Below are 17,958 nucleotides of genomic sequence, written 5' to 3'. Positions count from 1 at the left end.
ATTTTCTTTTATGTCCTTGAATATAAAAGCCTCTTTAAAATTTCTGCCACCTGTTCCAACATCTGAGTCATCTTTGGAGTTAGCCTTCTTTAAATTTTTTTTCCTCTGGAGAATGGGTCAAATTTTCATGTTTATTTGTAGTTCAAGTAATTTTAGATTATATCCTAGATATTTTGACTGATAGGTCACAGAAACTCTAGATGCAGTTATGAGTGTTTGTTTTGTTTGTTTTAGCAGGCAGTTGATTTGGCTGATCTCAAATTTCAAACTTTCCCTGCTGTGGGCAGCAGCTCAAATCTCTCTTCAGTTCTTTTAGCCTTAACTGCTTGGAGTCTGCCCTATGTGTGCATGGTTCCTTGGTCAGCCAAAGATTTGGGTAGAATTTATACTCAGTCATTCTTTCCCTAGCTACTTTCTTAGATTTCCTCTCTCACTTCCCACCAACTGTAGTTGCTTCAAACTCAGTCCTCTGGTTCTTCAAGTCAATAAAACTGGGGCCTGCCTTCTGGCTGATGGCCGTCAAAAAGTGGGGACAACCCCCCCCCCCGCCCCCAGTGCCATTCTCTTCCTCCTCATGTCTGCTCCCTCTGGAATCTGGCTGCATTGGGTTGCTCTCCTGTGCTGTCACAAAGTTGTTTCTTATATCCAGAGGTTATAGTTCCTATGTGCAAGAGGGTTGGTCAAATAAGAGCTACTCACACATGCCAGAAATAGGAAGAGGTGACCATTTTAGAGTAAGATTTTAGTAGAAATTGCTTTTCTTATATATAATTCTGAGTTGGTAGCACAACAACCAAACAAAAGTGCTTTGTTTCCTGCAGTTTGAGATATTAAGTGAAAGATTCCAGTGTGTTCATGAGGCTGGATGTTCAGTCTACTGTATCTATTGGTAAGAGAACAGGAGCAGAGGCATACACTGTCACACTGTGATTATGGCATTTAGCCACTAGGTCATCTGGCCTCAGATATATGATCCCCAGCTTCAGCTCAAGCCTCTAGACTTGTCTGCAAAGACACCAGGGTTTTTTTGTCATTGTTGTTAAAAGGTCAATTCCATTCCTTTGTGGTGAGGCAATGTTGGGGAATTATGAGAGATCATGTTTCAAAACTGGTATTCCCATGAACTTGCCAAAACAAGCCATTTCCCTCTTGACTTTTTTCCCTTCAGATTTATTGCTTCTCTATCTCTGGGTGTTTTCCACATTAGCCTAAGTAACTGCAAACCCAGACTGATTTTGTGTCCAAAGCAAATTTTATGATGTCATCCCTTTGTTTAGGTAATGAAAGTTCAATCTTTTTTAAAAAAAAAAAAAGTTTTTTCTCTTCATATTAAATAAGGCATAGAGTATTTCTTACATTTAAAGGAGGAAATGTTTTTAGTTTTGGAGAGAAGAGTTTAGTAATACAGTCACTCTCAGGAAAAATGCTACAGAATGAAATAGATAAAAACTCATCTCTTTGCTAGTGGTATATTAGGCAGGTGAAAGTACAGAACTAACATTTACTTAAAAGTTTTACCAAGCTTTTTGCATGTAGTTTATTTCTCCGTTCTACCAGTTGATAGGGCAGACTATTATTCTCATTTATGAGTGAGGAAACTAATTGAAATGGGCAAGATCTCCTGTGGTTACATAACCCCACAGAGATGAAGCTTATAGCTGTTGTGCTTTCTTCTGAGACAGCTTGAATGACTTGAATATTAACCACTCTGGATTGATTGGCCTTTTCCATTCCTAAAATTTGTCTTTGTTGGAGACTTTTGGTGTCTTAGTTCAGTACTGGAAACAAGGGCCCTGATAGATCACTTTCTTGCTTGCCATCAACATACATTATAAGTGAAATCACACTGTGTTGCTGCAGAAGGGAAATTTAATAAGACCTCTCTGCACTAGCTCACGGAGGTTGTGAGGCCAAGTCTCACAGGGAATGTTGCAGGACTGAAGAAGAAAATCAGAACTCTCACAAGTTTTTATGTCCTTCCACTGTGAATTGATTACTTTGATGATGTTTTCTTTTAAAGTGAGGGAAGTAAAAAATAAATTAACATTAAATAAAGTACTCATATCCCCTCTTCAGGATTCACTTTCTAGATGGGACCTGTGGATAAACAAAGACATAATTATCAAGTGTGCTAATGCTTGTTGAATGACAAGTCTCAGCCTTTATGGTTTCATCTAATTGCAAGTTTGAGACTTGGAAGCCACCATTCCAGGAAAATCAGGGCTCGTTGCCAGTTCACATTAGGCAGCTAAAAGTTTTCAGATGGAATGTATTTGCTACTAAAAATATTTGTAGTTTGGGAAAATATGCTCCAATTTGACCTTCTTGACATTCTGCACATTCTAGTTTGTTGCTCTGGGTTCTTCAGCAGCTGTAGAGAGGGAAGTTCAGTAATGTCTCCTCGTACCCTCTTACTCCATCTATGGACTGGTCTTTCCATTGTAAAAACAGATATTTTATGAGTTATTTATATTCTTGGCCACTCTGAGCAACATGTTGTGCTTTCTCAGAAGCATTTTGACATGCTATTTTTGGTATGAGAATGAAGTACTAGGGAACTCACTTCCCACTTGTTGGGTTCCTTGAGGAACAAGACTGGCGTGTTCAATTAAAGAAATATTGAAGGGTGTATAATATGCAGATGCTATTTAGCCAACAAGAGAAATTGGATCCATGTCTGACAGCAAGCCTAAATCCCACAACATAGCAGTGTATGGTTAAGGGCTGAAATGAAAGATTCAGACAATAAATCCCGTAGATCAGAGAATAGGGGAAGTGAGGTCTCCTTATGGTGGGCAGCTTCACATGACCTATTTGGAGGTTTTTGGGGAGGAACAGCAGCCTTAAAATTAGGGTGGCCCATTTCACAAAACAACCCATGTGAAATAAAATTGCTTAATGGGATCTATTTAAAACAGAATTCCCATTGCCTTAGAGAATGTGTCCCACTTAGCCTTCTCATAGCCTGCCTGTATTTTAATTATTTTGAAGGAGTACAATGGATAGTTTTTTTCTGTTTCACCAAATCAATGAAAAGGAAAAAAAGACAATTTTTAAATTTTTTTCCTGATTTTTTTTTTCCCCTTGATTTTTATGGACTTTTCAGTTTTCTTCCATCTGGAAGAAGGCAGCCTGCAGCTCCCTCCTGGTGGGCCAGTTGAGAGAACAGGAAGCTTGGTAATGTGCCATCCTGACTGGCTGGTGGGTTTACTCTGCTGTTATGGCTCCTCTCACCCATTCACCTGTCATTTATTAGTGCATGTTGTGACTCAGGGTCTGTGCTGATTCTAGGCATATGAAAATGTGCTTTCAGGTAACAACTCTTGTCCTTGTGGGAGCACAAGTCAAGCAGACAAACATTTACATTATGCTGCTTTTTTGGGAGGGTGGCTTACTGGTACAGGGATTGAACCCCGTACCTTGGTATTGTCAGCTCTACAATGCATTTTGACAAGAGTTAAAATCGAGTTAAGCACTAGTTGCTTTAGGAACATATAGGAGAGCACTGTAACTCAGCCTAAAGGGCGTTGGGAGCTCCAGGGAAAACTTTCTGGAGAAACTACTCTTTGACCCTTGAAATGTAAGTAGTAGTTGGCAGATAAAGGAGAGGAAGGTTTTCTTTGTAAAGGAAACCATGTGAGAGGTGATGAAGAGCATAGTGAGTTTGGAGAACTTAACCTGGGCAATGGACCAGGAAGAAGAAAAAATGAAGAAAGATTGATCATTTTGCTTTTAAAATCACTGAGCAATAGTTACATTATGTGCATGCACATGCACCAGGTCTAAAAAATACATACTTCTTTTCACTCCTTCAGCAGCCTTGTGTGAGGTACAGATATATTTGTGGTTTATGATCTAGAAAGTTAAGGTTCACCTTTCTGAATTTCCATTGATAAGTGACCAGGACCTAGTGAAGCTGTATTAGCTCATACCAAAGTATCAACTCCTGTTCCTTAGAGTTGTAACTTTTTTATATTTGTCAAGTTCAAAGGCATTGTATATATCTATGACTATGTTTTAGCAGGCATATTCTTTATCTGTTGGTTTGATTGATGGCCAGTCTTGGTTATTATATTGCTAACACTTCAATAGGTTATTGGATGGATTTGCAAAAAGACATAATTTGTCTTTTGTACCTCAAACTATAATTGGATTTTGACTCATTTGAAATGCTTGCAGCTCCTCATGAGAATGGTAGCCATTAGCTACATGAGATGTTATTTGATGGAAAATTTGCAATAGTACTTTCCATTTTTAAAAGCTTCTTGTGTTTCAGAGCTCTTCGTATGCATTGTCTGATTTTCATTTTGATCTTCACAACAACCCTTTGAAATAGATAGTTAGGGGGCATTTAATTCTTTGGAATGGGTAGTTAGGGAGGCACCCAACTTTGTGGGTACTGTTTGCAGGGACAGAGTTATCCATGGTCCTATAGCCTGTCTGTGGCAGAACTTAAACCTGAACTCAGTCCAACTCAAACCACACTCTTCTCCCACTATGCCTTGCTGTTCTCTCATTTAGTTTGTTCATCACTGATAAACCCTGAATTTTCTCAGCTAAGTCACCTGTCTAATAGATCATGGTAATGCGTGTATTTTATCAACATTCTGCAGTGTTTATTCATTCAGCAAACATTTAAGTGTCAACCATGCTCCAGGTACTGTGTCATTCAAACTATAACAAAAGTTTCTATAGAGTCATAAATTTAAATACATAAAGAAAATTGAAATATAAAAGTGTTTATTTACATGCAAAAAACAGATAGAAAATATTGCTGTGCTTCAGTCATGTAACGCTGTGTGCTTGTGATGGGTTTAACTGTAGTCTGCCGGGACTCTTCCTCCCTAACTTCCCCAGTGCCTGTCCCTGTGCTGAAGCTGCTGGTCCCTGTGCAGCTGGGAATGACCCAGGCAGAGCTCTGTTCTCTCCCTTCAGTTGTAACACTCATATCAAATCTCAGGGTTTTGAGTCTTTCTTTCCCTTTAGACAAAGAATCTCAAAGACCTTATCCTGCACCTTGCACAGAGCAGAAAGTTAGCGAATACTTGCTGAATGATCAGCCTTAGAGCAAGTGCTCTGTTAGATATAGGTTATACTTAGTACTTAGGACTACTGATGTTTGTATTGTGCATTATACACACCTAGCAAATGCTCTCACAGCTTGATCTCCTTGAATGCTCTCAGCAACCTGAAGTGAGCATTCTCATTGAAGGGGTGGGGCAGAGTGACTCACCCAAGCAGGTCTCCCAGATGGGTCCCTGGGTGTCAGCCTGTGCCCCTCACCAGGCTCGCCTAGGCCTGGTACAACTGTTCCTAGCAGCCTTGGCCCCGGGTGAGCGTCTTGCCTGTCTTCCGAGGCTGCTGCAAAATTCTTACATAGTGTTCGAGTTTCAAGTTGTTGGTATGCTCAGCCATGATCAATTAAATGGAGCAAGAAGGAAACCAAAATCATATTTTGGGAGGGGGTAGGGTCTTTTGACTAAATGCTTTTCTCTGAAGTGGTAATGTGATCATTGAACATCCTCTTTCGGGTGGGGGGAGGGTCCTTAACATCTGTAGTGACAGTTTGCTGACTCAGGACAGTTATGCAATGAGTTTTGTCTGTCTGTTCTTGATTCAGAAGGTGACTGTGTGAGTTGAATTTTGTGAGAAACAGCATGCTCTAGCCTCCAGCCAAGCAGGAATGTCTTTTTAAACAGTTGAGCAAATTCCCAGATTAGAAAGAGTCTGGTGCAGCTGATGTCACTTTTTCCTGAGTAATTCTGGGTGGTTATTTACTGCACTGTATCTACCAAGAGGCCAGAAACTTTGAATGAGCTTCATTATTAGAACTCTAGAGTTGCAGGCATGTAGGAAAGAGCTGTTTGCCGAAGTTAGGACGAAGGTTTCAAAAAGCTACTGCCCTCTGAGCCCTAAGGAGTCTGTGTGGAATGGAGAGCTAGCAAAGTCCCACTCTGGCTGCGTTCTGAGGAGCTGATACGGTGGCAGACAGCCAAGGCTAAGAAGCCGCCCAGCAGTCACGGTGGCTGCGGTGGCGGAGCCGCAGCGTTATGTGGGGCTTCCGATAGCTTCCGAGGAGTCAAGCAGCGGTGAGTCGTGGTGTTACTAACTCCGGGCTTTCAGGGTAAAGCAAACAGTGTTTTTGGAAGCACTTGTAAATACTGTTGCATTTTTCCTTGTTTTCCTGATCAGATAAAGTACTGCTTCAGGTGAAAGTCAGTAGGAAGATTGTATTGAGCAGTTCAGGGAGATTATTGGCCAAATTACTAATTGGTCATGTAATATACCGGTGTGGTCATATGTAGGAGTCTGGATTCATATGAAGAGTCTGTCTTCAGACATGTATATGCTTGATAAAGTGTTGTGGGGATTCCTCAGGGTAATTCTCTTCTGCTCAAAATAAACTTTGGCACACGAACATTTCATCTTAGCCTGCCCTTCATTTTCCCAACTTCTCTTTTTCTTACCAGCTGTCTTTTTCTTACCTGTGGCTGTGTTTTAAATGGGCTTGCCTGTTCAGAGCAAGGCTATTCTAGAATAATTTCTTGAAGAGTTAGAAACTTGATCCTTTCTTCCCTCTGTCTAAGATCCTTGATTGTTATCATCTACTATCGGCCAACTGGTGTTGCTTAGATAAGTTGGGGTAGGGTCTGGTGTTTGTGGGTTCTGATTGTCAGCTCCCCTTAAAACCATGTGTTGTCTCTCTAGCACAATCCTGGAGGAAGAGAAGGCTCAGCAAGAAGAACGGATGAGGATGGAGTCCAGAAGACAGGCCACAGTGTCATGGGACTCTGGAGGGTCTGACGAAGCACCACCCAAGGTAGCCAAGGTCTCCACCCCAGCTTTGGAGCTACTCTTAACTAACTTGATTTTTATGATATAAGCAGCTGTTTTCTCTGAGGAAAATCAAATATCAGGTTATCCTAAGAGTACTAGTTACAGCACTGACTAGTTGTTTTTCATTTGCTCCTCTTCTGTACGTTACCCTCATGTATACCCATTTTCCTAACTTGCATTTCAAGTAGAGGCTATTTGAAGTCATGGGCAGTTGGATTAGAAGTGATTTTAAAATCCTCTTCCTTTTCTTTTTCACCTCCCCTCCTCCACATCGTGAAACTTTAAATGGGCTGCCTGACTTAGGGGAGGCTTTTCCTTTGTTGGTTGTCAGAGATCTCCATAATGATCAAGTCTGGGTTAAAACATCAAACTAGGCCATGGATGCATTACATTTTGCTTTATTTAAAAATAAGTCCATTTGCACCTGACAATGCTTCTTTGTTTCTGAGAACTTTGTGTACATTTTCTGACTTTTTCTTGAAACTGATGGCTAGATTGTGTGAGAGAGAGTACATCCTATCTGCTTTCGATTCCTTGGTGAGATCTGCTAGCAGCATCCTGCCCATTCACGTTCCAGGTCCTTTACTTGATTTCCTCTCTTACGTCCGAGAGGGTGGCCTGGGCGTTTTACAAAAGCTGGGCTATGTTGTGTCTGGGTGTTTTGGACAGAGTTGGCCCTAAAACGCTTTCCTTAGATTAAGAAGTCTTTACATACCTTTTGCTTTTGACAGGATGCTATTTTTACCCTCTGGCTTACTTGCCATGAATAATCCAATTCAGACCTTTTTCTGGAAAGTAAGTAGTTTATATGCTTTTTTTTGCAGTTTACTTACCTATTTGGTATTTGTTAGCTAAGAGAGTATTAAGAAACTTTGACAATTATTTACTTAATCTTTTAAAAATATGTTCAGAAATCTATTAACAAAGGACTATTTGAATATTGTCCTAACTTTTTTATCATGATGATGTCTGAAAACTTTTATTTTCTCTGTCATCATTTTAAACTGTGTAGCAGTAAACATATCACACACTGAAAGTGAATATAGGTGATTAACACAATTCTGAAGTTTAGAGGCAAAGGGTGCCTTGTCCAGCCCCCTCGACAGGGAGAAAAAACAAGGCCCAGAGAACGAAAACCACATTATCTATCTGGTGTATTTACTTTGAGCTAGGCAGTGAGAAAACCAGAACATTTCTCTGTCATTCCTAGTTTAGCAACAACAACAAAAAGTCCTTAGTTACCCACAGAATAAAATATGAACCCCTCATCCTAGTATGTAAGGCACTTCATGTTCTATTTATAAGTTTGACTGTTTTTAATTCAGTAACAACTGTACAATAGTCCAGTATTGGGAGGCAGGAGAATTCCTCATTAATTTCTCAGGCCTCCAAGTCAAGTGGATCTGTTCATATCAGGCTCTGCTATTCACAGTCTGATAACTGAGCAAGTTACCTACCTATTCCAAACCTCACTGTCCTCATTTGTAGAATGATAGTATTGATGTTCCCTACCTGTGGGGCATGATATGAGCTAACTCAGAGAGAAAAGTAGAGTAAGTATCTGGTGTTAAGCACCAAATAATGCAGCACTGCCCTGAGACTCATGGAATTAAAGAAACTTTATATCTGAATGTTTTTCTATTTCCCAATCTGTTGGACTTTTTAATAATTTTAATTTGACTAATTTTTTATATTAGGTTCACAGGGCAGATGTTGTTAGGCTTTTTTTTAATTTCAGAGTACAAAGACCAGTTCTATTTAAATTTTTAAATATCCTCATCTTTCTTTCCTTTTTGATGTATTTTCAAAATGCATATTTTGATGCTCTTTTCTGTAATCAGAGATTGTTTTATCCTACATCAGGGTTTATTTGTTTAAAATAGAGGTCAGCCTGCTCCCCATTTTTGTTAACTAAAGTTTCATTGGAACGCACCCATACCCATCCGTGGCTGGTTTCACCCCATGCAGGCAGAGTTGAGTAGTTTCCACAGAGACAGTATGGCCCACAGAGCTTCAAACGTTTACTATTAGACCTTTCAAGAAAAAGTTTGGCAAACCCTTGTTTAAAGGTTCTAATGGCTAGAAAATCTTCTAAAGTAGTATAGATACATAAGTGCTTGACAATTATAAAAAACACACTGTTTAATTCCCATGCCAGTCAGAATCAAGTCTTGCATGCATTGTTTACCTTCTCAGTGGTCATGTTTAGAATCGAATTCTGCTTTTATGGGCACAGGATTTGGCATGTCTGAAATGAGTCTGTGATTTCCAACATGGTAGGCCAGAATTTCCTCTTGCAATTTCCTCTGCCCTATAAAGTAGGAATTCTGTAGATTCTTGTGAGTTTTTATAATTCTGCCATTGTTATCCTAGGATGACTAAATTCCACTTTAGATTTCTTAAATTCAAGTAGGATCTCAGGCTTTTGTAGATAAAGTCTGTATACTAGTAAAGAACATTTTTAATGCAGCTTAATTAATTTTAAGAGGAAGTATTTTTCAGCCATTCAAGATTCAAAATTAAAAGCTTAATTTTGCTTAGTTAATGGCAAGAGCATTATAACCACAAAGCCAATTATTAAAAATATGTACAAATCTCTTCATTGTACTTAATACCAATTTTTTCATCCAGTAATAATCTTCAGAGAAGTTTGCCTGTGATAAGCTCAGCATAAGAGGGCCCCACTCAGTGCTCATTTTCAGCTGTGCATGTTGTCATACAGATTCCCATTTACTTAATGGAGAGCCTCAGAATAAAAATATCTTAAAACAGCCGCTTTCAAAGTTTAGTCCTTAGACCTGTGGAGATCCCCAAGACCATTTCAGAAGTCCATGAAATCAGAACTCATCTCATAATAATGTTTAGATGTTGCTGCCTTTTCCACTTTGTTGACGTTTGCACTGATAGGACTATATTCTTCACTGCTTTGCGCACACAATAAGAAAACAATGCCGGTTCACATAAGAATGACCTTGATGAAGTGTATTTACATTCCGCTTCCAAAATTTAAGCCAGAGGACATAAGTATACAACTGTCAGCTCTGTTTATTGCCCTAATTCTTGGCTCTGCACCCTTCCATACTTGGACAGCAAGAGCAGTTGACACAGGAAACTCTTCCCATGCAACCATTGTTAATGTTTACATAGTAACACATACCTTTAAAACAATTCTTGCCACTTAAATGTCAGAGTACAGAGGTAGTCAGAGTACAGAGGTAGTCAGAGTACAGAGGTAGTCAAACTTTTTTTTAAAAACCTCTTTTGAATCAGTGCATCTACTTTTTCAAATTAAACCCTTAGAAATATAAATCCAAAGGGTAGTTTAGGGAACACACTTTGGAAGATGCTGCCTTAGCACAGAGTAGAGAAAAAGCCTAGAATGCCCCCTTTCTACCCCTTTTCTGTTTTGGGGGTCTTTGGGGAAATTCATGCTCATATTTAGTCAAGTTTGAACTAGACTATATCTGAGACACTGTTTGGAATATGACAGGAATAAGATATACAGAAACATTTTCCACCCTCAGGGATTTAACGGCTCCTAACAGCAGGGCTAGAGCAAGTACCTTAGACAACCTGCGGTCCAAGTCAGACTGTGAGGAAGGGCTACAGAGGAGCACAGAGGACTTAAGTTTATGTTTGGTGAAATCAGGAGCCCCTCCATGAAAGAAATAACATTTGAAAGACTCAAAGGATAGGAAGTGTTCTACATATTGAGGGGAGGAGACGTTCCAGGCGGAGGGGAGAGTTTATGCAAAGCTGCAGGGGAAATGAGACTGATTTTAAAGACCAAACATACATCACCTGTGGGGAAAGAGGCACAGGCACTAAGGAGTTTTCTTTACTCCCCTTCACTTGTTGGGACTTAAATCCATTTCCTTTTCTTCTGGCCTTAATTCAGCTGGAAAATAATGGTTTTCCATTTTGTTAAATCCCTCAAGTTTTAGAAAATTTTCTTATCTTCTTTCAACCTTTCATTTCAGACTAAATCATTCTTTTGATATGAACTTTTAATTCATTTATCTCAAAGATAAAATGAGAATTTTAGTGCTGGAAGTGAGTTTAGAGATCTTCTAGGTCAACCCACATTTTATAGATGAAGAAATGAAGGGCAGTCAGTTTAGTCACTTACCCACAACCACACAACCAGGAAGCTGCAGAGCAGAACAAGCAAGCATCCACCTCCCAGCTTGCTAGATAGTGTTGAGGTCCCTCAGGCCCAGAATATTTAGCATCCTTTTTTGTTGTAGAGATAGTTTAATAGCTTTATTGAGGTTCGGTTCACATACCATGCAATTGACCTGTTTAAAGTGTACAATTCAATGTTTTTTAGTATATATTCAGAGTTGTGCAGTCATCACCAAAATCAATTTTAGAACATTTTTATCACCCCAAAATGAAACCCTGTACCCATCAGCAATTCTTCCCTGTATCCCCCTTCTCTCAGTCCCTGGCTACCACTCATCTACATGCTGTTTCTGAGGATTTTCCTGCTCTGGACATTTCATAAATGGAATCATACAAAATGTTGTTCTTTGTGACAGGCTTCTTACACTTAACATGTTTTCAAAGTTCATTTATGTTGTAGCTTGTGCCAGTACGTCATTCCTTTTAATTACTAAATGATACTCCTTTTATGGGTAAACTGCATTTTGTTTACGCATTCATCAGTTGATGGAAACTAGGATCATTCTCACTTTTAGCTATCGTGAATAACAATGCTGTTAAGAATGTTCATATTACCTGTTTTTGTGTGGACATATATTTTCGTTTCTCTGGGGTATGTACCTGAAAGTGGAACTGCTGGATCACATGGTAATTCTTTATAATTTTCTGAGGAATCAGCATACTGTCTACCACAGCGGCTACACCATTTTACATTCCCACCAGCAATGCACAAGGGTTCAAATTTCTCCACATCCTTGTCAACACTTTTTATTTTCTGTCTTTTTATTATAACCATCTTAGCAGTTGTGAAGTGGTAGCTCATTGTGGTTTGATTTGCATGTACCTGATGTCTAGTGGTGTTGAGCATCTCTCCCCATGTGCTTTCTGGCTGTTTATGTATCTTCTTTGGGTCTACTCAAGTCTTTTTCCCACTTTTTAATTCGGTTGTTTGTTATTTTATTATTGACTTGTAAGAATTCTTTATATATTCCTTAGTATATGAATTTCTTATCAGATAAATGATTTGCAGGTGTTTTCTTCCATTCTTTAGATTTTTTTCACTTTCTTGATGGTATCATTACAACATAAGCGACAGTTTTTAATATGATGAAGTCCAGTTTATCTTTTTTTTTTTTTTCCTTTTGTCGATTGTGCTTTTGGTGTCATGGCTAAAATACACTTGCCTAAGCCAGGGTCACAAAGATTAACTCTTGTTTTCTTCTAAGAATTTTACAGTTTTATCTCTTACAGTTAGTGATGTTTGTGTGTGTCGTGAGGAAGGGGTCAAACTTCATTTTTTCACATGTAGATAACCAGTTATCACAGCATCATTTGTCATAAAAACTACTCTTTCCCCCATTGGAATGTCCTAACACCCTCTACTAGAGAAATATCTTTTTCTGTTTTTTTCATAAAGCATAGATTTACCAAAATGAGAAGACCCATTCATGTGATGCTCTGTTGATTTGTTCACAGCCCAGCAGACCTGGCTATCCCAGTCCGAGGTCCAGCGAAGGATTTTATCCCAGCCCTCAGCACGTGGTACAGACCAATCATTACCAGGTATACCAGCCATTACAAACATCAAATGTGTTATGTGATTCTTCAGCATTTTGAGGGGTAGGCAAGTACACTGTATATTTGTTTTTTTATTTTTGTACTTGTGAGTATGATTTGGAAGCAGAGAGCTAAGCAAGTGGTCACCCCAGTCCTTGTCTGACTCAATGTTGTCTTGACACCCCTTGCAGAGGGCATTTGTCATTCACTCAGTCTTAAGGTAGGCGAGACAAGTGCCACATCTCCAGCAGTTCTTAGGCCCGTTCTCTTCTGCCTGCTCTCATAAACAGCAAGGTGAATCCAGTGGGCATACACTAGGCAGAAGTAATATGGAACTGGGCAGTTTTTCTAGAAGGCAAATGAGATGCCATATAGACAAGTGTAGAAGGAGTGTTAGACTTATAGGCAAATATCCTGTACAAATTAGAAATAATTACCTTTGAAAGTAAAGCACCTGAAACAAAGTCAATAATTTTTTGTTTGTTTTTGTTTTTAAGGAATGGGTATTAACTTTTACTGAGATATACCTAACATACAGTGAAATGCATACATCAGCGTATCCCATACCCACATCGTGGTACAGAACATTTCTGTACCCCCAGGAAGTTCCCCCTTACCCCCTTGCCAGTTAATCGCCTACTGCCCCAGAGCAACCACTCTTCTGATTTCTGTTACCAAAGATTTGTTTTGCCTGTTCTAGAATTTTATGTAAATGAAATCACATACAGTGTGCTTTTCTGGGTTCAGCTTCCTTTACTCATAGTAATGTCGAAGTCCCATCAAGGGGTCAGTACTTTACTTTCCTGCCTCCTTCACCGGGTTATTGAGAGCATGGTTTAAATTAAGCCCTCCTGGGTCAACGTGGGTAAAAATTCTTAACTGTTGTACTAGGATACCACGGGATAAAGTAGGCCCTATTTCTTATTAGAGAAGACCATATGTCCGTGGTAGTTTAGAACAGTGAAACTGGATAGATTTCAGGCTCTTCACCTACTGTCTCCAGATTCCAATATGCTAATTCTGAAGTGGAGCTCAAGAATATTACACTGTTAGCAAACAGCCTCAGGCAGTTCTGGGGCAGGTGACTCAGATATGTTTTGGGAGACACTGTTCTGAGACACCCACTTGCCTGGAGGAAGGGGAGTGAATCGTTTGAGTTCGCCAAGGCATCTGTTCATTCAGCAAGGTGGCACGGAATGTTCATCCACTCTGTGCCCAGCACTCTTCTAGGCACTGGAAGTGCAAACATGAATCAGGAACTACCTTTCCTTACGGGAGGAGCTCACTAGATTACCAGTTCCATATGTAAAGGGGCCAGAACCCTAAAAGTAAAGCACTGACCCCTTCGACAGAACTTTGACTCTCACAGACATATGAATAAAGGAAGCTGGAGGCGTGTAGATGGCCTATGGAAAGAAAACCCACACCTGTGATTGCTGAGAGACTCTGAACTCTAGCAAACAGCAGAAAGGCCCTGGGGGACAGGCCCAGGGTCTATGCCTGGTGGGTAGGGAAAGTCAAATCTCAAGTGGCCCTGAGCAGGCAGGAATTAAATACCAGCATTGTTTTGAGATAGCACACGGCATGGCAGCACCTACTTGATGAGACAGGCTGTTAGCAGAGAGAGTGTTCTCTGTGTCCAGGCAGGACATGTCTGATGTTATTTCATGTTCCTTTTTAGCCTAAACTGCCCACTGATCCTTTCACTTTGTTCATGTTATTTAGAAACTGCCTTAGATCATTTGAAACCTTCTTGTGAAAATTCCTAAAAGTTCTCTGGTAGTAATATATCCCATTTCACCAAAAATAGTAGTGATATAGTGTTTTATGTTTAGTAGAGTTTTTTATTGTTGAGATTTTTTCATTCAAATCAACTGTGAGTACTATCCAACTATCTTACTTGAACATTTATTAATTACATATTGTCCATATTTAATTTTGGTATAAGTTAATGCCTAGAGACCTAATAAATGCATAAAACCTTTGCTGAAGGGTACATTGATATTTGGAAATATGGATTTAGCTGTGCTTTAACTCATTAAAAAAATCAAATGACAAGCCCAGTCATACAGAGGTAGCCTAATGAGCTATGGAAACAAATACTGGTTCTGTTCTCTCTCTTTCTCTTGACTGAGAGGGAACCATATAAAGAAACCCCTCTTATTTTCCTTTGGCCTTGAAATTTTTCTCTTTGTCCAACTGAATGTTTTCTCTCTGCCTCAGTCACCATCATTAGAATTTGAAGGCCTGACTCCTCCCACCATCAGTTCCTAGTTCATTAGAGGGCAAACATTAGGGGTTGATTGGTTGGTTTTTTTGTTTTTGTTTTTTTTAAATTACATTATGGTTATTTTTTGTTTTTTGTTCTTGTTGGAGGGTGGGATAGGCAGGAAAGGGGAGATCTAGAGCAGAGCCTGGCTCAGCCATTTTTGTGGCTTCCCATTGCTTTTGCATCCAGGGATGGTCTGCTCTCAACATTTCGGTAAGTGTAACATTCTAAAGTAAATAATTTCTTATTTTCTAGTGTATATTTGCATTAGTTGTCTAATGCAGCCACAACAAGTTACCTTACTTGAACCTTTAGTTAAAAATCCATTTCGGCTTCTATAGGCCACCTGCTTTCCTTGGCTCACAGTTCCCGATTCCATGTTCAAAACCAGCAGTGTTACATCTCTCTGACCATTCTTCAGTGTCGTATTTCCCTCCCTCTCCTCCTCCTCTTCACTCTTGCACTTTTAAGGACCCTTGTAATTACATTATTCCCATTTAGATAATCCAGGATAATCTCCCCATCTTAATAATCACATCCTCAAAGTGTCTTTTGCCATATAAAGGAACATATTCACATATTCAGAAAGGATTAAGATGTTTAGAACGTGGGCATCTGTGGGGAGAGGGGACATTACTCTGCCTACCACAATATTCTCTGCAATTTTACTTCCTTTCATGTGTAAATCAGAACTGTGCTGAAATTATGTTGTGGCAAGACATTACCTTGTCTCCTAACTCATTCACAGGTTTCTGGCTACCCTGGTTCACATGGAATCACAGCTATGGCTGGCAGCATCTACCCAGGTCAGGCATCGCTTTTGGACCAAACAGATTCGTGGAATCATAGACCTCAGGAGATATCAATGTGGCAGCCCAATGTGGAGGTAAATTAGGTATTCTTGAGCTTCAGTTTGTTATGGCTTAAGATACCTTTTATTTCTAAATCCTAAGATTTCTTGATTTTGATGACTTAATTCAAAGTTCCAGATATCCAAAATGTTTTCTCGTTTTGTGAATATTTTTTAGTAAAAGAAATACCCACAGAGAAATGCTACAATCATTAGTTCATTCATTTGAAAGGCAGAGCCCTAAATTGAATGTAATTAGCATACACATGAGGCCAAGGGAGAAGCAGGAAGACAGAGCCTTCAGTTCTGTGGACCATGTTAATTTTTACCAGATTTTCCTGGTAAAACCAAGAGCCACTCCTATCATATTAAAAATTATTTATTTGAATCAAAGAGCATCTATAGTTGTCTGCTATTCGTGTTCTTTTCCTTGGAATAAACATGTTTAATAACTTTAGTATTCCATAATTTGTACGTATCATATTTAAACCTTCTATTACTTTACTTCCAGATTATCTCTACTTTTTTTTTTTACTATAAGTGATAATTCCTTGCACATATTTTGTATTATTTCTTTAGAATAGACCCCTACAAGTGAATCTATGAGCTGAAATATTGCAGGCTTTTTAAAGATGGTTGACACACATTAAACTGCCACCTCCAGAAAAGTCACTCCCACAAGCAGAGTATGAAAGACCCTATTTTCACCACCCTCACTGTTTTACTTAACTTTTCTGAAAGACACACAAAACAAAATAAGAGCATATAAATAGACTTAAGAGACTGGACTTGCTGTTTTCAACTCTTCTTCCAGGACTCTGCAGCATTGGACCTGCGAGGGATTGGGCAGGTATTGCCGACCCACCTGATGGAAGAGCGGCTGATCCGACAGCAACAGGAAATGGAAGAAGATCAGCGCTGGCTGGAGAAAGAGGAGAGATTTCTGGTAATTGGGTTTCAGGAAGGTTCCTTACACTGTATTAAGCCCTGTCAGAGACTACTATATTGTAAATGGTTGCAAAATTTCATCTTTTTTAAGCCAGAGAATTAGTTTTACATCTGGTCCCTAAAACTTGCAATAGTAAGTTATTTGCTTTTTTTTATTTTTTAGGGATAAATTTCTAAGATTTTAGTAATGGCATTAAAGGCTCAGAGGTATGAGCATTTCTGCAATTTTTGCATCACCACATTATTTACACAGAAGCAACTCCCACTTAAGTGTCAGCTTGCATGTAAAACATGGCATCTTGCTACTACAGGATATGTAACACAACAGCTAAGAGTCCTGGGATTTGCCTTCCTGGCATTCCTCTTCAGTGTGGTCTCACAGATGCAAACCTCCTCCCGGATATGTCTCAACTTATGGATGAGAAATGCCTTTCTTCAGGCAGCTCTTGTTGACAGCCTCCTTTAGAAGTCCATTGAGGACAGAGAGGAAGTGGTGCGACAGAGCAATCTCTGTGTGTTACTTGACACAAAGGTCCTATTGGACTCATGGTCCCTGCTGCCAAGCACTTCTGTGTCCTCAGCCTCAGAACTAGGGTCTGTGATAACCCACTCCCCACTCTCCTTAAGCCCTGAATAGCTATTTCAGTCTTCCTGAAGTAGCCTTGAAAGAAATGTGGCTGAAAGGAGCCAGGATTCCTACTGTTTCCACAGAATCTTGAGTCAGTAACTTTACCAGGGGAGTCCAAATTTGGTCCCTCATGCTTTGATACAATAAATATTTACTGACACCAACCTTGTGTGAAGGTCTGTTGAGGGACTAGATACCAATGAGGGTAGGATATAACCCCTGTTCTTAAATTGCTTAAAGACTTGCAGACACAAAAGCATTTAAATCAACAAGTAATTGTATTATAAGACTGGTTTCAAACTGTATTCTGCAGAAGTTAACATGTGGTTTTGATTTCATTCTTTGTATATGGCTTTTATTTCTTAACTCTAATTTAAAATTAAGCAAAGCAACTGACACACTTAAGTTTTAATCTGTTGGAGATGGCTAGTGCATTAAGTTGCACTGGCTACAGGAGGCGTTGGAGCTGACCTCAGCAAGCCTGTCGTCTCGGCACACATACAGGAACCTGGAAATGGATCACGCTAGGAAGGAGCTCTTGCTCGCCTTTTTTTTTTTTTACCGAGGCCTCAAACATCACACATACACAGTCAGGTCACTACCAGGCAGGACTAATGCGCCCTTGCTTAGCACACACCCTTTTCCTAGTTGAACAGTGAGGAAGGAGCATGATGATAAGCAAGAGTGGCAGTATTGCTGACATGT

At 39.6% G+C, this 17,958-nt stretch overlaps 1 protein-coding gene across 20 annotated transcripts in view; it reads left to right on the top strand.

Moving 5' to 3' along the window:
* PTK2 (protein tyrosine kinase 2) overlaps positions 1 to 17,958 on the top strand; it is a 299,259-nt gene that overhangs the window by 245,234 nt on the left and 36,067 nt on the right. For 19 of the 20 annotated variants that reach the window (XM_063079415.1, XM_063079414.1, XM_063079413.1 and 16 more), the window contains 4 exons: positions 6,709 to 6,820; positions 12,478 to 12,564; positions 15,576 to 15,713; positions 16,492 to 16,623. In XM_063079415.1, the coding sequence (XP_062935485.1) occupies positions 6,709 to 6,820; positions 12,478 to 12,564; positions 15,576 to 15,713; positions 16,492 to 16,623 (469 nt within the window). Of the gene's footprint in view, positions 1 to 5,838; positions 6,090 to 6,708; positions 6,821 to 12,477; positions 12,565 to 15,575; positions 15,714 to 16,491; positions 16,624 to 17,958 lie in introns of those variants that run through there. The other variant, XM_063079419.1, reaches the window with a different exon arrangement.

This window comes from Cynocephalus volans, chromosome 15 (assembly GCF_027409185.1).
Source record: "Cynocephalus volans isolate mCynVol1 chromosome 15, mCynVol1.pri, whole genome shotgun sequence".
NCBI classification, from domain to species: Eukaryota; Metazoa; Chordata; class Mammalia; order Dermoptera; family Cynocephalidae; genus Cynocephalus; species Cynocephalus volans.
The sequence above is the reverse complement of the archived record's forward strand: the minus strand, read 5'-3'. Positions and strand labels throughout refer to the sequence as shown.